Source organism: Nasonia vitripennis, chromosome 2, assembly GCF_009193385.2.
Source record: "Nasonia vitripennis strain AsymCx chromosome 2, Nvit_psr_1.1, whole genome shotgun sequence".
Lineage (NCBI taxonomy): Eukaryota > Metazoa > Arthropoda > Insecta > Hymenoptera > Pteromalidae > Nasonia > Nasonia vitripennis.
This window is the reverse complement of record NC_045758.1, coordinates 8,855,345-8,875,809: the sequence shown is the minus strand read 5'-3', so window position 1 is coordinate 8,875,809 and position 20,465 is coordinate 8,855,345. Positions and strand designations below refer to the sequence as shown.

The 20,465-nt window shown below is 33.0% G+C and overlaps 6 protein-coding genes across 12 annotated transcripts; 3 read left to right on the top strand and 3 right to left on the bottom strand.

The window, feature by feature from the left end:
* Window positions 1-118: 118 nt before the first annotated feature.
* Window positions 119-5,577, bottom strand: LOC100114946 (ras-related protein Rab-35). The gene is made up of 3 exons (XM_001603252.6): window positions 4,238-5,577; window positions 2,629-3,056; window positions 119-2,540 (listed from the first exon to the last, which is right to left on the bottom strand). Exons 1-3 carry the CDS (start codon window positions 4,287-4,289, stop codon window positions 2,412-2,414), a joined length of 609 nt encoding a protein of 202 aa, XP_001603302.1. The 5' UTR covers window positions 4,290-5,577; the 3' UTR covers window positions 119-2,411.
* Window positions 4,551-9,196, top strand: LOC100118112 (carnitine O-acetyltransferase). Of its 6 annotated transcripts, XM_008209807.4 has the most exons (13): window positions 6,062-6,220; window positions 6,314-6,370; window positions 6,438-6,525; window positions 6,600-6,727; window positions 6,804-6,939; window positions 7,008-7,180; window positions 7,248-7,401; window positions 7,473-7,629; window positions 7,721-7,908; window positions 7,998-8,098; window positions 8,167-8,289; window positions 8,348-8,669; window positions 8,739-9,196. In XM_008209807.4, the coding sequence occupies exons 3-13, from the start codon at window positions 6,481-6,483 to the stop codon at window positions 9,072-9,074; spliced, it is 1,863 nt and encodes a 620-aa protein (XP_008208029.1). In that variant the 5' UTR covers window positions 6,062-6,220; window positions 6,314-6,370; window positions 6,438-6,480; the 3' UTR covers window positions 9,075-9,196. The 6 variants fall into 6 exon arrangements, with proteins under 6 accessions (XP_008208023.3, XP_008208025.1, XP_008208030.1 ...); XM_008209801.4 differs by lacking the exons at window positions 6,062-6,220; window positions 6,314-6,370 and adding an exon at window positions 4,551-4,876; XM_008209803.4 differs by lacking the exons at window positions 6,062-6,220; window positions 6,314-6,370 and adding an exon at window positions 5,097-5,649.
* LOC100118147 (GDP-fucose protein O-fucosyltransferase 1) lies at window positions 9,188-11,486 on the bottom strand. Its single transcript, XM_001602141.4, has 6 exons — window positions 10,835-11,486; window positions 10,646-10,761; window positions 10,447-10,570; window positions 9,992-10,356; window positions 9,674-9,910; window positions 9,188-9,594 (listed from the first exon to the last, which is right to left on the bottom strand). Exons 1-6 carry the CDS (start codon window positions 10,941-10,943, stop codon window positions 9,394-9,396), a joined length of 1,152 nt encoding a protein of 383 aa, XP_001602191.2. The 5' UTR covers window positions 10,944-11,486; the 3' UTR covers window positions 9,188-9,393.
* Window positions 11,090-14,900, top strand: LOC103316383 (reticulon-4-interacting protein 1, mitochondrial). Its single transcript, XM_008209809.4, has 8 exons — window positions 11,090-11,764; window positions 12,084-12,324; window positions 12,396-12,538; window positions 12,610-12,759; window positions 12,828-13,117; window positions 13,197-13,382; window positions 13,456-13,633; window positions 13,730-14,900. Exons 1-8 carry the CDS (start codon window positions 11,717-11,719, stop codon window positions 13,931-13,933), a joined length of 1,440 nt encoding a protein of 479 aa, XP_008208031.1. The 5' UTR covers window positions 11,090-11,716; the 3' UTR covers window positions 13,934-14,900.
* On the bottom strand, window positions 14,734-16,811 carry LOC100114897 (flap endonuclease 1). The gene is made up of 8 exons (XM_001603351.5): window positions 16,563-16,811; window positions 16,374-16,476; window positions 16,130-16,296; window positions 15,946-16,055; window positions 15,664-15,867; window positions 15,331-15,549; window positions 15,049-15,237; window positions 14,734-14,972 (listed from the first exon to the last, which is right to left on the bottom strand). Exons 1-8 carry the CDS (start codon window positions 16,642-16,644, stop codon window positions 14,901-14,903), a joined length of 1,146 nt encoding a protein of 381 aa, XP_001603401.1. The 5' UTR covers window positions 16,645-16,811; the 3' UTR covers window positions 14,734-14,900.
* An 86-nt stretch (window positions 16,812-16,897) lies between these two features.
* Window positions 16,898-20,308, top strand: LOC100118218 (probable ATP-dependent RNA helicase DDX27). Of its 2 annotated transcripts, XM_031922882.2 has the most exons (13): window positions 16,916-17,078; window positions 17,150-17,335; window positions 17,419-17,512; window positions 17,604-17,746; window positions 17,820-18,122; window positions 18,203-18,330; window positions 18,405-18,747; window positions 18,818-18,999; window positions 19,092-19,420; window positions 19,501-19,764; window positions 19,842-19,920; window positions 19,997-20,085; window positions 20,140-20,308. In XM_031922882.2, exons 1-13 carry the CDS (start codon window positions 17,001-17,003, stop codon window positions 20,229-20,231), a joined length of 2,310 nt encoding a protein of 769 aa, XP_031778742.1. In that variant the 5' UTR covers window positions 16,916-17,000; the 3' UTR covers window positions 20,232-20,308. The 2 variants fall into 2 exon arrangements, with proteins under 2 accessions (XP_001602245.2, XP_031778742.1); XM_001602195.6 differs by having other exon boundaries at window positions 16,898-17,078; window positions 19,997-20,308.
* Window positions 20,309-20,465: the final 157 nt, after the last annotated feature.

The window sequence follows — 20,465 nt, the reverse complement described above, 5'->3', positions numbered from 1 at the left end:
ATACATGATATACACATGAAACCTTAATTTTATATTTACTATTTATTATATATATATATATATATATATATATCAAATGTATTTCATCTATAAAATAAAATATAAACACATAATAGTATATCTTGTCTTATTTTCTCTGTATTGTGCAAATAGAGCATACATGGGTTAATTATTACGTTGTTTAAAAAAAGTAAATATACAATAATCGTCCTTAATGTATAAAACGAACTGTTGCCATGATTTTTTTTTTCAATAATTGAGATTATTAAGAAATGACTATGGAAATACTTCACTTTGATTTTTCGTGATTTATGTATGTACATCGTTTAGGGGCTCGGCTTTCTAATAATCGTCTTCAGAAATGTCAATTTTATATGTATATACATATATAGTATAATATACATACGTATATAAAGTAAAAAGCAACAGCAGAGACGTCGTTATTGAATTAGAAACAACATTGCTTCAGAGAACTTTTTCTTCAGAAAATTCTTGTTTTCTATTATACTTACTTGAACACACTTAAACATTGCACTCTTAAAATAAATATTTCACTGAGAACATTTTATTAAAAATAATTCAACCGTGCGAGAAATTATAGTTAAAATTACAAATGTTTATTTAAATAAAAATTAATGATATTGTATGATTAATTTTTATAATAATTTGAAAACTGTATGCGTATAAACGAAATTCGAAATGTTGCTGTTCATGCAAATCAACATATACGTTTAATTTTCTAAATACATCAAATTCAGTTTTATTAATTCCTATAAGCTAAAACACGCCGTTAAAGTTCTCGTTTTACTATTTCTCATTTAATTTTCATGATTAATAATATTTGCATTAATTATAAACATTAATCAAAACGGTTAAAATGTCAAGTAAAATGGAAAATAAAAATCAAACCTCAATCAGTACCATTTCATTTCTATCATATTGAAGTAAAAATAAAACCAATTTACACAGCTACTTAACTTTAGCTAAAGTAAAGATTATAAAGGCGCGGATAACGAAGTATGTACTTTCTTCTTACAGAAGAATTAAGAGTACGCATTTTGACAAAAAAGAAAAAAATCGAATAGAGAAAAATTTGATTACAAGTGCCTGCCGTGACAAAATTCAATGAAATATTACCCAACTAGAATAGCTTAATCAAGAATTCTCGGAAAAAGACTTGTTCTCCCGAAGTCTCTATTCGCGGCACTCTTTGCCGAGCGATGCAGCTCACGCAGGTAGCATTTATTACACAGAAGACGCAATTTAACTATTATCACAGATTAACACAGACAGCTTCTGTCATGGTTGGACACGGTCTACGTATATATGCGACCTTGTCTGCCTGCCTCCTCCCGGTTTCAAGAACTGAGACAACGATTCTTACAATTCTGCTATCGAACACTACACGTATACACGTAATTCGTTTACAAATTTCACAAGCATTTTTTTTTGTCCTCTTTTACGTTTTTAAAAACATTTTGTAACTTTTGTTTGTAGAAGTTTGCAGGTGTGTGCACACAGATATGCGTTAATCGAGAGTTACATTGTTTTGTCGGCACTAATAAACTTTTACTCAAAAGATCGAAAATCGAAATTTTTGTTTAGTACAGGTCGCAGCAAAGATATTAGTAAATCTCAGGAACCTCATTTAAAAAATACTTTAATACCTATTTGGACCTTCTGATAATATAAATAGCACCCTATTTGTAAAATGTTTATGTGCGTTTGTGTATTTACACGCTGCTCATCTAACTAATTGGCATAATATTATTTGGCTAAGAAATGAACTTTAAGCAATACTATGCGATAAATAAAATTTGTGCGACTTTAGTTTATATTAGTAATTGATCGTTGTATATATAAGAAAAAGTCTTCATGTGTTATATTTTATAGTTAATCTCGGCTTATTATTTTTTATTTTTTTTTTTATTAAAAAACACCCGACAACATTTTACAAATAGCACAACTTAATATAAATTACAATTACAACTAGCGCATATTGTAAAGTATCAATAAACTTGAATTTTGTATAGGTCTCAAAACATTTAGGCGAGTCTTTTACACAATTTTTTTTCGTCCTCTCGAATATTTGTAAACATTTAACAACCAATCTTCTCTACTGATAATATCGCATCGAAAGTCGGCATTTCATTAATGAACCCTGGTACATTTTTTTCCAAAAGTGCCATTGTTACATATTTACCTTTAGGCATAAAGGTATGTAAATAAAAATTGTAACGTGAGTAAGAAATGCATCATTGGTAATTCACGGTGTTGTCTTGGTAACGTCGAAGAGTCTATGGCATTTCATGTCCACTCCATTAATAACACACGCTCTCTGTCTTACTCTGCTTGACTGTTATACAAAAACAATATTATTTTTAAAATCTATCTAATATGCAACGAAGTCGCTAACAACATTTTTTCCTATTCTGTTTGGTGCTTTTCCTTAAATTGACTGTTTCGTTGGTCTTTGTTGCTTGTCTCTCCTTACTTTCTTTTTTCGTACGAAGAACTTCTCGTGTTATTGCCATAAACATCTTTAAAAATAAAAAGAATAGAATTATTATGCTGATAAATTTTTTTATCATTTTAGGGTTTATAATATATTTCTAGCGGTGCACTTACTTCTTCAACATTAGTATTGTCTTTAGCAGAAGTCTCAAACAATTTGATTCCCATCTGATTGGCAAATCTTTGTGCATCTTCTGTCAGCACAACTTTTTGATTTGGTGCATCATTTTTATTTCCAACTAGAATCCTGTTGACTACAACATCACAATTGTGTTCAATCTCATGCAACCATCTTTTGACATTTGCAAAAGAGTCTCCACTTGTGACATCATATACTACTATAACTCCATGTGTCCCTCTGTAATAAGTGGAAGTTATTGTCCGAAATCGCTCCTGTCCTGCAGTGTCCCAGATTTGTAGCTTCACTCTTTCTCCATCTACATCCACTGTGCGGATTTTGAAATCCACACCTATTGTCGTTATATAGTTTCCATTAAATGTATTGTCCGCAAATCGCAGAAGCAATGAACTTTTTCCAACACCTTTAAAAAAAAGATAATACATGTTATATTTAACATAATAGTTGATTTTGAAATAACTAGCTAAACAGAATCTCAACCATGTAGGCTTATAGTACAATAAAACAGACATTTATATCTAAACCTTGATGTGAATAGTTGCTTAAGTTTATGTGAGAACTGAAGAAAGATATTTAGAAATGAAACTACTTTCAAGTTTGTGATTTCGAATCAATAAAATTTTAAAGAATCACTATATTTTATTTTTGCATTTGTACTACAAGTTTAAAATTCATTCATGGTTTTATGAGATTTGAGAAAGACATTCTTATCAGAAAACTTGTTTTTGATGAGTCATTAGTGCTTGCTACTACTATATAAACTAATTATATCTTACATACTCCCAAGTATATGTATAGTACGATTCAGCATATTTCTTAAAACCTATATCTTTATTCACATGTGAGTGACTAACATTATCAAAATATAATACAATATATTACCAAGTTTACTTGGATAACTGTACTAGTTATTGGAATAGATGGATAAATTAGACAATGCAAGTGATCATAAGCAGTATTAAAGATGAGACATGAATTTAAACAATAGTTATCCTTTCTTGTTTTTAAGAATAAAAAATATTTATTTAAAACTGTTAATTACATGCTATCATAATATCTTACATCAACAATAGTGTTATAACATCAAGATTCCAATCCATAACATTTAGAAAATGTATTAGCTACAGTGAGCTATGTCAATTATTGGAAAAATCTAATCAGTACTAAATCTGAACTCCCACCTTATCGTCCACAATGCACAAGTAATATTAGCCTACTAAATAGAGCAGTGGAACAAGAGATAGAGAGAGAGAGAGAGAGAGAGAGTGAGAGAGAGAGAGAAAAAGTAGTTGTCAAGTACGAGTTCATGGCCATATGCAACAACAAAAAGAAAAAAACGAAGCTCAACGATTTACGTTTCAGCGATCACGGATCGTTCCCAGTCCTCAAGAAAAGCAACGACTAGCACAAAGAAGCAAAGAGTAACAACAAACGACTATAGTTTTCAAACGCTGCAGAGCATCGCTAACAGCATCGCTCGTCGTTTCCAAATGATTCAAAGCGGATATAAGCCAAAGCTTTCTGGCGGCGGTGGGTGGATCGCGCAGCAACTTTGTCGCCCCCGACGCGCACTCAATAACTCACCGCTGTCGCCGATGATGAGCAGCTTGAACAAGTGATCGTAGTCTCGGGCCATTTCTGACGTGTCTGCGGGCAGCCCGTGATGTCTGCGTGCCTACGCGGAGACGTGATATGTATGTAGACGACGACGACCTCGGGAAAACGCCTCCCTCGCCTTGTAATCTCTCTTCTTCCTCTGGATCTTGCGCGTGTCAGATTCACCAATGCAGTTCGCGCACTGTGAATACTGCAATCGCACACGCAGAGAAAGGCCGAGAAGAAAGAAAACACACGGCACGGCTGCTCCTATAGCTCCTTTGCACTGACTCTCTGTGTGCTGTATGCTGCTGCTGCTGTTGCGACGATGGATGACGGATGCAGGGAAGACTGCGAGGAGGAGGGAAACACGAACGAGTTGCTCGCGCGAGAGGGAAAGAGAGAGAGAGAGAGAGAGAGAGAGAGAATTACGCACACGGAAACTGGAGATTCGCGCTACTCCCTGTGCGATATATCCGTCCACTCACACAAACGCGCACAGCCTCAACACCTTGTGCTGCGCGCAGGATACTCGCGGGTGTACGTAAAAGCGCACGTAGAGCTTATAAAACTGCTGGCGTGTACGCTCGACCGGTCGCAAGAGCTGACGATAAACACTAGGGGCGAGTACGTATCCTATATATACTCGGGATTCTCCGACGACGCGCGCAGCGGCGATAACGACTCGGTCGTTAGATTGCTGCTGCGTACCTATGTATGTATGTCTGTGTATAGTAGGAGTAGCGTAGCCAGCAGCACACTCTGCACTGTTGCTGCTCGTGGGCCTTTATCAAAACACTATATGAGAGCCTCGTATATATGTTACTTCCTCTCGCTCCTGCACTGCAGTATGAATGTGTGAATGTACTGTCTCGCTTGCTCGCGCGGCTCCCGACTCTGCTTTCTCAGACCTTCACCACCACCACGACGCCCATCGCATCATAGTCTCTCGAGAGCTGCGGCTGCTTGTCACTATATCGCCATATTTTTTTATACTCCCCTACCACCGCCCCCGGGTATATTATACGGGCTTTTCAGCCTCGAAAGTGCATGCGCGATGAGCAGGCGGATATACCTATATTTTTGTTCTTTTTTTTTTATTGGATTCCATCGGTATACTGTCTGGGGATTTTATGGCAGTGCTACCAATAACTGTCGGATTTGATTTTCAGTTGGCGCGTGCGCGCGAACTGTTGACTTTATGAACTAATAAAATGATTTTCCTTAAAAACTGAGCTTTTCTTTTGAAATAATGGTCTACGTGAATTTATTGTAAAAGATTTGATACGTTTTATTGAGTTTGAATTATACGAGATAACGCAGAAAAGAGACTGAAGGAATAGTGGCAACTCGCGCGCCATCTGACCAACATTCTTCCGTGCGCCGTCACGTCGGTAAATGTAAATAAACTTCAATTTATGAATTTAATGATAGTTTTTGTCGCAGCGGTAAATATAGAACGCAATTGCTTTTTTATCGCAGTATCTCCCGCTATTTTTCTAATGCAGCTGATAAAGACAGCGAACACCTTAATTGTGCTGCTCCAAAAGAAATTCCACTTGTTGCTCCGGTTTTCGTTTCGGAGTTATTTTTCGTGGTTTTGTTTTCTTTCGTTTGTTTTGAATAGAATCACGGACCAAGAACGCTTAACTTTTTTTAAAGCTGGAAAGTACTAATATTTACGAAAAGTCGTAATTGTGTTGTTGAGGGACTGAAAAAGTGAAAGTAAACCACTCCCACTCCTCGAGAAAAGATTTTATCTCGAAAAAAATACCGATCGCCCATCTGACACGTCCTTACAATCGTCTGTTTGTTGTTATGTGAGTGTGCACTCGAGTACTCTATAAGCGCGTCATCTAAGCTCTTTTTCACTTTTTCATTGCGTACATCGGCGAAAAAAATCTCGAGGACTTATTTAATGGCTGGCAAAATGTCAAGTTTCGCGAGTTCACAAATCAAAAATAAAACCCAGTAAGCTATAGGTCGCCCATATGGTCGCCCAAATGGGCTACACCTATAGCCCTCATACATATCAGATTGTTTTATCACTGTTAATTCACTTAGATTGTACCAATTGCTTGCCCTGCACCGCTTGCATTCAATAGGCCAGTTGTAATTGAGGCAAGCTGCTATACTGATGCTGCTGGTGTACTGAACTTTAATAAGCCTTTAAATGTGTTTGTTACAGGAATGATTCTGGATCAAGCTTGATACACAGAGAAGGGAGAAACATGCAGAGATTACTAACAAGCCTTTCCTCTATAAATAAACCACTGGTAAATTAGATCTAATACGTGTATTGTACCTTATTTTACTATTATTTTAATTGTCTGTAAAAATTATTACAAAGGTTTATGGGGGAATAAAAAATGTGTTCAATCAACAAATGGCCAGCATAACATCTCTACAATTGAATAAACACCCACTTCCAAAACAACCAGTGCCAGACTTGGAAAAAACTGCAAAATTGTATTTACAGTAAGTTTTATGATGCATCAATATTTTTGTGACGTGTATAATTGAGATTATATAATGATCAATTGATTTTTCATAGAACATTGCAACCACTTCTCAGTGATAAAGAGTATCAAAATACAGAAAAAGTTGTTCAAGACTTCATTAAAGAAGGTAGCATAGGAAGAGAGCTCTACCGAAAATTACAAGAGAAATATGAAAAGACTGATAATTGGGTGAGTTTTATTATTTATCAGTTAATAATGAGTTGGTTACTTGCATAAAAAAATAATAAACATTTTAGATGAGCGACTGGTGGCTTCGGGCAGCTTATTTGGGTTACAGAGACCCTGTAATTGTTTATTCTAGTCCTGGTACAGTGGGCCCGTCTGAAAAGTTTAATTCTAAAGAAGATTTTTATAGATGTGCTGCACATCTGATTGGAGCTGTATGTAATTACAATGATTTAGTCAAAAGGTAGAAGTCTTTTTTGTTAATAAATGTATTTTATGCAATCATTTTTTATGCATATAACATTTAATAGTTGCAACATGAAACAAGAAATGGTACGAGATGCTCCACTCGATATGCAACCTTACGCTATGATATTAGGAACTCATCGACAACCAAATAAAGGAATCGACCAACTATTACATATTGACGACTCAAAACACATAATCATTATCAGTAATAATAATGTAAATAAATACTATATGACTATATTGTTTTATGTATTTTGCAAAAATATTTATTTTATTTTAATTTCTAGTTCTTCAAGCTTCAATTGTCTGATAATATCAATGAAGAGCAACTTATAGCAACTATAAAGGATATAGCAGAAAGATCACGTACCCCTGGAAAACCTGTGGGAATTTTAACAGGAAATCACAGAGATATATGGGCAGATGACCATTTAAGATTAAAAAGTTTGTATTCTGCTATGATATGACTTATCTACATTGAATTTTAATTTAACTTGAGAAAAACTTTTTTTAACATCAATCCATGAAATTTCAGTTCTTGGTTCAAACAGTAAAATTTTGAATGATATTGAGACTGCCTTGTTTGCTCTCTGTCTTGACAAAGAATTACCAAAGGAATTATTTAAAAACAAAAATGTAGAATCTGTCTATGCATTAGAAAGTTTAACTGGTTGCAATTCGTCATTAAATGCAGCAAATAGATGGCATGATAAAACTGTTCAAGTAAATATAAATTTAAAGAATATTATTCTTCTTTAAAACTATTAACATTATAATTAAAATAATTATAATTAATTATATTAATTTTTTAGTATATACTTTCATATGATGGATTTATTGGCATGCAATATGAGCATAGCCCATGTGAAGGACTTCCTATTTCTGTGTTGCATGATCATGTTTTGAATTATGTGTAAGTATAAACGATGTTATATATAAATATATTGAATGATACAATATTTAATATAAATATTTTTACAGCAAGAATAAGAAAAGTGAAAAAATAAAAATACCTACAAACTTTCCGAAAGCTGAACTTTTACAATTTCAACTAGATGCATCACTTGAAAATGCAATTGAAAAGGCAACATTTGCAGTGGATAAGTAAGTTTTACTGAAAACATATTAAATTTTTTTTTTTAATATTATGTACTAATTTTAGACTATCACAAGACATTGACATGGAGTGTTTTATGTTTGATGAATTTGGAGCAAATGACATAAAAAAGTGCAAGTTGAGCCCTGACAGTTTCATTCAAATTGCTATGCAAATAACATTTTATAAGCTACATCAAAAACCACCAGCACATTATGAATCTGCAGCACTTCGTCGATTTAAAAATGCTAGAACTGAATGCATCAGATCAACAAGTAATGAGTCAGTTCATTTTGCTAAATTAATGGCTAATGGTAATGTGTCTGTGAATGCAAAGAAAGAAGCAATGATAGCAGCTATAAACGCACACAAGGCATATGCTAGCAAGGTAAAATAAAGATTTTTTAAATAATATGTGAATAATAATGAAACCTACATTGATATCCAATATTTATAGGCTGTAATGGGAGAAGGAGTTGACCGCTTGTTCTTTGGATTAAAAATGATAGCAGTAGATGAAAAAATAAAAATACCTGAATTTTTCTCTGATGTTGGTTACACAAAAAGTACTTCTTTTACTCTGACATCTAGTCAAGTTGCATACAAAACTGCTTCTTTCATGTGTTATGGTCCAGTTGTTCATAATGGTTATGGATGTTGTTATAATCCTAGACCAAATGATATACTCTTTGGATGTTCTTCTTTTTCTGGATGTACTGAAACCTCTACTAAGAGCTTTGCTAATACACTAAAAGAATCTTTGCATAACATGAAAAAGCTTGCAGAAGTCTAATAATGTGATACTTTTATGTTTTTCCTTTTAAAACATGTTATTTTAATGGACTGTTAATTGTATTTTATATACGTATACGTTTTGTACGGAAAAGGTTTTAATAGATTTTCATATATATTTTACAAAAAAATTTGTATTTTCTTTGTATAATCCACATTTCATAAATGACACATACTGCATCATCATTTTTATAAGAATAAATATCAAGGAGCATTCATTGTGAGTATAAAATTCATCTTTAAAAAAGTCTTAAATATCAAAATGCTATTATAAAAAAGTACATAATATCACATTTTTTATATGAAGATGTATAAGTATACTACAATTCTTCATGTGTCACGGAAGACAAAGTTCTTTCAGGTGGGAAACCCCAAAAATATGTAGGATAACCTTTAACTTCTCTTTCCCTTGCAACAAAAGCAGAAAATGAGGAAATACAATTCCCAATAAAATAATTAGCTCTACCAAGTATAGCTAAATCTAAATGGGGAGAGTTTTCTTCTTGTTTAAATACTTTGATCTGCAAAAAGTGATTTTACTTGAATGAAATTGAATAATTATAAATTAATCTTCATTGTAATAAAAGTAAAACAACTTACATCCATCCTCTCTAGTGCTTTGGTTAACTCTGGTATCATGTAATTGTTATCAGATGCAACAAATACAGATTTTATATCTTTTCCATTACGTATTACTCGTTTTAAATGGCGAACTATCACTTCGAAAGAAGGCAGACACATTGTTTTTGTGGCTTTGCCTCTTTCATTTCTATATCCTAGACACTGTGGGGCGGCAAATAAATTTGGTGAAGTTGAAATAAATTCACATGCTCTTACCTGCAATATAAAGTATTATGATAATTAATGTCAAGTTTGGAATTATTTTGATTTAATAAATAAATATACAAGTATAATTACCCAATCGACACCATTCCTTAAATGAAGTCCAACAAATGCTCCACGTGGAAGAGTAGTCTTGATAAATGCCTTTGCTCTGGCGTTCATATCATCATTCCAAACTAGGCACTTTTGTAGTTTCTTATTCTCTAACTGAACTGGAAAACTTGCAGGAGCACCAGTAAATGCTAATACAGGCCATTTTGCAGAAGTATATTTTTGCCTCCATTGAAATGCCATGTCAGTATGATGAACATCATAGTGCAATGGTCCATAAAATTCAGAGTCAACAAAATCTACATTGAATGTATCCCAAAATGGACCAAATGGATTACCATCCTTAGCATTACAGGATTCAGTTTGACCACGAGCCGCATAACAAAATGCTAATGTAATAATATAAATGAGGTAATTAACATAGTACAAAAAATAAAACAAAATTGTTATTAGGTAGCAATAAGAAATATGAATCTTACATATTCTCTCTGATGGCGGCCAATGAATTGGAGTAATATCTCTCATAAAATCAGCCATTAAGATTGCTCGATGACACTTTTGGATCTCAGAAACATTAAAGTATGTATCAAAAGGAACTTGTATCTGAAAATAATTCAACATAAATTACTAAATAAAGCATCATTCATAATTTTAACACTCACAAAAAATAGAAATTACAGATTTGATTTCTCCTGTTCTATACTCAACCCATGGAGGTAACACCAATGTACGATTTAGTGCTTTCGCAAAGCCCAAGGCACCTAAGAAATGATCTGCTTGATTTCCAAAACGGCCTAGAAAAAAATTGATGAAAATTGTAGACAAAAAACCATATACTTGTTAGTCTATGAAATAAACAAAACTTACCCATGCATGGACAATATGCAATATAACCGCTAATATCAAAATCTTCATGAATGCATAGCACATCGTCTATCATAATAATAAAGAAGTAAAAAACGAGAAACTTGAGCATCTTCCTAATATTCTATTCAAACAATGAAACTACAAAATTCAAATATTTCATTGATGCGGCTGATGATGCAAACGTGCATATAAGGTGCAATGGCAGTAACAATACGAGCCGATGAGCGGCTCCGGTTACTATGGTTACGAGGCAACAAAATGGCTAACTTCGAATTCATCCATCACACTGGCCATTTTTCGAAATATTTTTTAAAATGCGCCCTCGTGCGACAACTGTCGGGTCACGTGACTTGGGCCACGTGACTTTTTCAGCATTTAATTGTTACGTCACGAAAGTTGAAAATCTAAACAAGTTTGTGCCAAAATGCGATTGTGCACTTAACCTCCCGTGGGAAGAGAATGAATTAAAAAAAGAGGCAATACGTTCCCTTTCTGCAGATCCGCCTCCGACCAGTTGCACGTCAAAAAGACGTCCCGCAATCCGTCCAAGAATTTCCCGTAAAACCGAGGATAGACACGAGATAGCATCATCCGCCGAAAATGTAAACGGCATCTGCTAAATCTTGAAGATACATACGTGGAGGTGACGACTATTTCGAGACTAGTGCAATGCGCTAATCGTTTATTTATAACGCACAAGTGTGCGGTTTTTCGTGTCGATTGGACACACACATGCGAAAAGTACCAAGTGTGTTCAAAATCCCGCGTGCGAACGAAAAAAAAGACGTGTATATTTTTTGCGAAGATAAAAACACCACGACAGCATGATTTCCTGAAATTCGAACTCTTGAACGAGAATTTATTAATGAGAGAGACGTAACGATGGACGAAATCCTCTTCCGTTTGTCTAATCAGTTCGAGGCACTGCAGGTGAACTTTAATTTTTTTTATTTCTAATGATTGTATGGAAAATAAGAAGTGATTTGCGCTTTGAATTGTTTGGTTTTCAATGGGTGGCATTAGGTATCAAAGGTCAGTCAGAGTAGAGAAATCATTGACCTTGATTGTTGTAGATTGGGAAGCTTTCCAAATGATCTTATTTCTGATCTGTTCTGATTCTTTAACTTCTAATGCACTGATTGAATATCATATGCTTCTATATGAAATCAAATATTGTTTCTAAATATATCTATTTTTCTGTTATTAAAATACTTGTAGTTTTTTAAAATATTATTTTCTACAACATTAGATTCAAACTTCGGTAGCAGCCCAACAAGGTCAACAACTATTAAGTACATGGTTAACGAAAGGCCAACGGTTTATTCAAGATTTAAGTAATGATCTACATGGAGATGATATCAAGGAATTTGTTCAACAAATTCTTACATGGATTCAAAGACAAATACAAATAATCAACTACCACGTGTCAACTATTAGCTTTGATCCAAGATACATTTATCAACAACTTGCAAATCTTCATGCACTGGAAGGTAGTGTAAACAATTTAAATAAGAATATTTACATATTTGTTCATTTTATAATTTACTTTTTATACCTCCAGTTTCTAAAAGAGATTTCATTTGTTTTGTAACTGGTTTGCTGGCTGGAAGCTTGGTGGGGTACTTCATAGCTTTGAATTGGTATACTCCTAGGCATTTGCATCATATGAAAGCAATTGTCTGTCACCATTACCTTGGCACAGAGGTAGTTTTCATTATAAATATTTTATACAAATATTTTTTAGTAAATTCTATTGCATCTGAAAATTTTTTCAGGGTGTTTCTATGATAGAGGATGCTGATATGCCAGCAATTCAAAAATCAAATGAACTATTAATTCAAGTCAAAGCAGCATCAATTCATGAAGTTGATATAAAAATCTGTTCTGGTTATGCAAAAGCTTACAGAAGGCTACTGAACAGTGGCGTGAGTAACTAATAAATTTATTTATGAATGAATTTGTACATATTTTATTTATATTTTGTTAATTTTAGAGATATAAAGGTTTACCTGTAACTTTGGGAAGAGATTGTGCTGGAGTAGTAGTTGACATTGGTCAGAGTGTTATAGATTTTGACATTGGTGATAAAGTTTTTCTGGCTGTTCCATCTTGGTCTGCTGGGACAATGGCAGAATACATTGTTGTACCTGAAACTCGAGTTGCCAAAATGCCAAAAATTTTACCATTTGAAGCCTCTGCTAGCTTACCCTATAGTGGTTGCATTGCTTGGGATGCTCTGATTAATGGCTCAGTTATTAAAGAGGGCAATGCTAAAGGAAAAAGGTATTTGATATTTGTACTTTATTGCAAAACCTATAAAAGGAATTTTTACTTTGATTACATAATGTTTTAACTACCATAGGGTATTAGTATATGGTGGTAGTACCCCTGTTGGTTGTATTTTGATACAATTGATCAAACTTTGGGGAGGTCATATTGTTACAATCTGCAGGCCACAAGCTGCACCTGTAATAAAAGCACTAGGTGCTAATGAAATAATTTTATTAAACGAAACGGATATTGCAAAGGAGCTTGAACTTCGTGATAAGTAAGTAACAAAGAAATTGGATTTTATTTCCAAGTCTGAAATATGCTGATTACAATTTTGATCGTCTTTCAAGATACGATGCTATCTTTTATACTGGTGGACAATTAATAGATGAGAGAATTTTAAAGAAACATCTAGCACCACATGGATCCTATGTATCAACAGCTCCTGAACATTTAATCTCAGATTCATTAGGGTACATAAGTAGCAGCTTATTTTCTGGGTGTATAAGAGTGAGATTACTTCTGCAGGTATATATTTGATACATTTTAATGTCTCTGAATAAGCTAGCTTATTAATAACTCTTACCAGTGCAGTCTAACTTGATTCAAATTCACTTTATTTAGTACGTGTTTGGTGCTAGTACATGCCATTGGAAGGAAGGATCAAAAATAAATACTGCCTATTTGCAATCACTGCAAGAACTTGCTGATGCAGACCAGCTTCAACCTATTTTAGACAGAGTTTATGCTCCACATTGTATTGACCAAGCTTTGGCCCATGTAATGGACTCAAATGCAATTGGTAGTACTGTCATTAAGTTTCAGTAACATTTTTTCAAGTCAGTAGAATGTACAGCATATTTTTGTAAATTTTTAGTAGATATCATAATACTTTTTGCATAAAATTTGTACTAAAATTAGCAACGAAAAGTAACAAAATATGCACAGCTGTTAAAAATAGTTTTTGAACATATCGTATTTTACATTTTTTATATTAAATTACATATTTATGAAAGAAATACATCTAAATATGTATATAATCAAAAAAACAAAAATTAAAAATTTTATTTTCAATTTTTATGATTATGTATATTTATAGCACAGTGTGGCTAAAATTCGCTGTTAAGTCACGCCTATCTGTGACTAAAGTAGTCCTTTTTTGCACCGTGTTTATCATACTCGCTACGCTCGGGTGCTAACTGCGCCGTGTAAAAAAGAACCATTTAAGTCACACGTATCGTAATGTACTATTTGTTGCTCTACTGCTTATTCTGTCTGTAGTATAATATTTTTATGCGAATTGTAAACAAGGTCTTCAAAGTTATTTCATATACAATAACTAAATTAAGACTGATCATGCTGCAATAATTTATATAGATTAATAAGATATTGACTGATATACAAAAACTTTTTATCATATAAAAAATTAAGTATAAAGTCAAATCATTTTTTAGAAGCCAAATTTGTTTAACAAATTATTGTTATTTATAATAATCTAAGGAAGTACTAAGAAAAGTGCAGATATTGTTAAATTTATATACAATTGTTAATTGTTATATTATAGAAAAGCAATTTATAAAATTTGTTTATGGGATAGATAAATATTTTAACACTCAGATTCTATTTTATAGGAAATTATTTTAATTATAAAAAATATAAAGTTTCGTGCCGTTTTTTTACAAAATACTCGAGACAAAAATTATTGTAATATAAATAATTGTAATACACCACTAATTATTACAACATCGTTTGTTAATCAGATGAAATAAAAAATGCAAGAATTTTCATTTCAAAATTACTTTGGTTTTCTTCCTCTTCCACCTCCTGTAGTTTTACCTTTCTTTGCTGCTGTTTTTTTATCTTCAGCCTATAAATAGAACCAAAATAAATACTTTAACGTTCTTTTAATATGTTCATTGATTAATTAGTAAATTGTTGCAAACCTTTCTCTTTGCTGGAGTTCCATTTGTACTTGGCAAAACTTTGAAAAACGAATCGATTCGTCCTTGTGTTCCAGTATGTCTAGCTTTCAGTAACTTTTTTGCTCCATTTCTAACTCTGTCTTCATTGAATTGTTTGTCCCCACACAAAAATTTGACCAGACCTTCCTCATCTGGATCATTCCATTTCAACTGTAAACAAACAGATGGGTTCAATAACGTTCATATTTCCTAATCCTAACATAAATTTACAAAATTCACAATAATCAAATAAAGTAAACCAACATCAACTTCTTCTGGATCCTTCACTTCGGGTTCAATAAACAACTGTCTTGCATCTTTATAATTCCAATCTTCAGGAACAGGAAACTTTTTGGTATCCAAGTTTTCTAAAATTTTCTCAAGAGACTTGTGATTTTTTATTAATTCTATAGCTCGTTTTGGACCAACTCCTTTAATACTTGTCGTATAATCACAACCCAACATTATACATAGATCTATGAACTAAAAAAGATACATAATTTAAGTTACTTTTATAATCTATTAATCAAAGATGCACGCTTAAATTTAACTTTTGTAATTTATCAATACGGTTAAGTAGATGTAAGAAAAATCTACCTCATCTCGAGTTAGTCCTAAACCATTTAACACTTTGTCATATTGAATTTCCTGGATAGGCATTTTTCTTGCTTCGCTAAATGTCAATCGTCGTAACAAAACATTACAACCAAAGGTAAGAGCATCCATATCCTCTGTTGCTGTAGCATACACTTTTCCTGATTTTACCATTGCTGCACACTGTGCTTCAGCTTCACAGGGAGCCTATAATTAAATTGGTAACAGTATTGTATAAAAAGGCAACTATATCTTTCAATATTATTCTATTAATACATTACTAACATCAATGAACGGGATACCCATCAAAGTAAGTAACTGTTTTGCTTCTTCGCCATGCTGCTTAGTTACTTTAACCAGCCTCCTATTAAATTTATCGACATCCTCAACATTTCCTATATAATTATAAAGTAGAGGATAGAATAAGCAAGTTTTGTGTAATATTTATCTATAAAATGTTATATATTACCAGCTTCTTCTGCTGCCTGCAACTGCTTTTGAGCTTCTTCTCTCCTTTCAGCACGTTTTGCCAATTCACCACCCTTTAGTGTAGGTGGTTTACCGTCAAATACGTATACTGGTTTTATCCCATTTTCAACAAGTCTTATAGTTCGATAGAATGTACCCATCAAGTGACTAAAAAGTACATTAACTACGATAATATACTGATGAAACTTCATTTAAATGCTGCTAAGATGGCCAAATTATATTACCTTGTCGTTTCTCCATCTACTGAAGTTAATTGTGCTCCTTCTGATCGAACAGCTATTAGAAATTGATACAAACACATAGATGCATCAATGGCAATTTTGCGACCTGCAAAAATAAGGGTTTATTCAATGACTGCTTAATTTAATTTTTATATTCGAGTAACAATGACACAAAGCAAGCACAAAATTTACCAAATAAATGTTTCAATTCGCATTCTTTGATGGCTTCTGGAGCGACGTCCGCAATCAATTTCGACAATCCGAGAATTCCCATTGTTAATTTTTCTACAAATTCAATCGTTCAAAAACTCACAACCAAGGTTAGATGCGCTCCGTTTACCAAATCACCATATACACATTAAACGGGCAAAATATATATAACATCAAAAGAGGAAGGCGCGCATGCCGCAATACTGTACACTTTTCCCGCCATAAACAATCGGCTTTTGATTCGAGGTGACGAAACTTCCGGATCTCGAAATCAATTTCATTTCGAGTCCATCCATATCGAATTCGAAAATCGAAACACGTGGGTATGGGATGCCAAACCTAACCTTACTTTAAAATGCGAAGGTTCTGCACGTCTGTTTGTTGATATTTGTTATTTAATAGGGTATTTTTCATATAAGTATGGCCGATTTAATTAAAACTATTGAAGATGATGAAGAAGTTCCCGATTTGTCGGAGCCCTCAGATGAAGAGGACGATGTGAGTACTTTTTTTTTAATACATATAACGAAAGTAAACAGCGTAAATAAAGCTAAACTTTTTCTGATTAGTTTCAACCTCGTAAAAAAGAAAAGAAAAAGGACAAAAAAGGCGATGATGATGATTTTCAATTTATCACTAGTACTGAAGATTACAACAAAGATACATGGAATGATTTGAGTAAATACATCAAGCGAAAGGTCAAAACAAAACTTGATGACAAAATAAATAAATTTAGAAGTACACGCAGTGCACAGGTGAACTACAAATTATAATCAATTATAAAATTATAAAGAACAATTTCTTTTATAACCATTTATGAATGACAATTGAATTTTAGAATGGATCTGCCAATGATCCAATACAGATCAAAGAAGAAGAGGATGCTGGAGACGATGTAGGGTTGTTTGTTTCTGAGGAAGATCTTAAGAAAGGTACTTATTATTATTAAATGATATTGATGGAAATGAAAATAATTTCAAAATAATTATATTGTACCAATATTAAAAAATATATTTATTTCAGATGCAATCAAAACAAAAGAGAAGAAGGTAAAGAAAGAAAAGGCCAAAGCAGAGGATCAAGATTTAATTGATTTTGAAGAATGTACAAATTACGATACATTAGCAACATTTTATAATATGAATTTATCAAGGCCACTTTTGAAGGTATTGTATTATATTTGAAAAGTTACTGTATTATATTTGAAAAAAAAAATATTTAACTAAAATTACATTTTAGGCTGTTACTTCAATGAACTTTGTAAATCCAACTCCAATACAAGCTGCAACAATTCCAGTAGCTTTAATGGGACGAGATATATGTGGATGTGCAGCAACAGGTACAGGTAAAACTGCAGCTTATATGTTACCCACGCTAGAAAGACTTTTGTACAGGCCACTCGATGGAGCAGTTACAAGGGTGTTAGTTCTTGTACCAACAAGAGAGTTAGGTGTTCAAGTTTATCAAGTTACAAAACAATTAAGTCAATTCACAAGTGTAGAGGTGGGATTGTCAGTTGGTGGTTTGGATGTCAAAGTACAGGTAAGATTGTGATAAATAAATTTATTTTAACTTTTATTATTTCAAATCATAAATTAAATTAATACCTACATGTGCAATAGGAAAGTGTGCTAAGAAAAAATCCAGATATTGTGATAGCAACACCGGGCCGTCTAATTGATCATTTGGCTAATACACCCACGTTTTCTTTGGACACTATAGAAGTTTTAATTTTGGATGAAGCTGACAGGTAAAATTTTGTGAGCAAAATAATTTCATTATCATATAATTCAAACTTTGTAAATAATATACTTTTGTTTAAAGAATGTTGGACGAGTACTTTGCCGAACAAATGAAACACATTGTGAGGCAATGTGCGAGAACTCGTCAAACAATTTTATTCTCTGCGACAATGACAGAAGAAGTTAAGGATTTAGCTGCAGTTTCTCTCGATAAACCTGTTAAAGTTTTTGTAGATAGCAATCAAGATGTCGCATTTAATTTGAGACAAGAATTCATAAGGATTCGAAAAGAAAGGGAAGGAGATCGCGAGGCAATATTAGCTGCATTGATATGTCGAACTTTTCACGACCACACAATGGTTTTCGTACAAACAAAAAAACAGGCACATAGACTTCATATTGTACTAGGTTTGTTGGGTGTAAAAGTGAGTACTGATAAACATTATTGTGAATAGTATAAATTATTAGATGACTTCATATTAAAATACTTTTTAGGTTGGAGAACTTCACGGTAATTTATCACAGCCTCAACGTTTAGAAAATTTGAGAAAGTTTAAAGACGAAGAAATTGACGTATTACTTGCGACTGACGTAGCTGCTAGAGGTTTAGACATTAGTGGAGTTAAGACTGTAATTAATTTTGTGATGCCTGCTACATTGCAACATTACATTCACAGGTAAAATATCAAATTGATATTCAAGTTTTCAATCAAAATTTAAAATAATTTAAAAATCATCATTTTGAATTTAAATACATTTTATATCATAGAGTAGGGCGAACAGCAAGAGCTGGTCGTGGGGGAGTATCAGTGTCATTAGCTGGTGAACAAGAACGCTCCCTGGTAAAGGAAGTAATAAAGCAAGCTAAAAACCCAGTAAAAAATCGTATTATTCCACCAGACATAATCGAAAAGTATAACAAGAAACTTCAATCAATAGAGGAAGACGTTGAGAATATATTAGAAGAAGAAAGGCAAGATCGTGAGATAGCAAAAATAGAGAACCAAGCGAACAGAGCTGAAAATATGCTGAAGGAGTCCGACTCTAAGGATCAACGATCTTGGTTCCAAACTAAGAAAGAGAGACAATCTGAGAAAGGTAATAACGAATTAATTTTCAAATATTTAAATATAATGTCATTTAACTGCTGAATTTCTAATAATCATGTTGTTTTTCAGAAAAATTAATGCTAACAGAAAAACAGGATAAAGATCCCAAGTCAAAGAATAAAAAGGAAAAGCAACCTTTAAATATTGTAGAAGAAAAAGCGAAAAAGGCTAAGAAGAAAGCTCCGAAATTAGATCCAGCAGAAGAAAGGGCGATGAAAGAATTAAATAAAGTCGCTGCGTATCAAGCAAGAATGGCAAAGAGAAGCAATAAATTGAAAAAAATCAGAACGTGCGTAGATGATGTAGAAACTCCATATACCCATAAACAAAAAGGTATTTACTTATTCAAAAGGCACAAGTTCAAAATTTCTGTTATTTCAAATTTTATAACGTTGTATGATTTTTATTAGCGAATAAGCGCAAGGCCTCTTCGTTCGCTAATGACTTGACGGATACTAGTCGAAAGGGAGTCAAACGAATGCGATATGAGTAAGTGGGAATATTAATTGAAAATAGATTTCGAAACGATCATGAAATATTACTTATTTATTACTTACTTATTTAGAGCAAACGACAAGAAAAAGCAAAAAACTTTTAACAAAGGCAAATCATTTGGAGGAAAATCTGGTGGCAAATCGTTTGGAGAAAAATCTGGTGGCAAATCGTTTGGAGGAAAATCTGGTGGCAAATCGTTTGGAGGAAAATCTGGTGGCAAATCGTTTGGAGGAAAATCTGGTGGCAAACACGGTGGAAAAGCAGGTGGAAAACCTGGCCTTAAAAAATCATTTAAGAAACGATGATATTTAAATAATATATAATAGGTCAACAAATCCTTTTGTAATATAAATTTCGAAAATAAACCAATTGACGAATAAAATGGTGTTATATTTTGTTCGTTTTGTCATTTTTATAAAAATGGGTTGCATGCGCAAAAATAAGAAAAACAATATAGTTGCAATTAAAAATGTTATTTTATCTGATTTTATTATAGATCCAGTACAATACTTGTGTCTCGTTTTTAGAGATAATAGCAC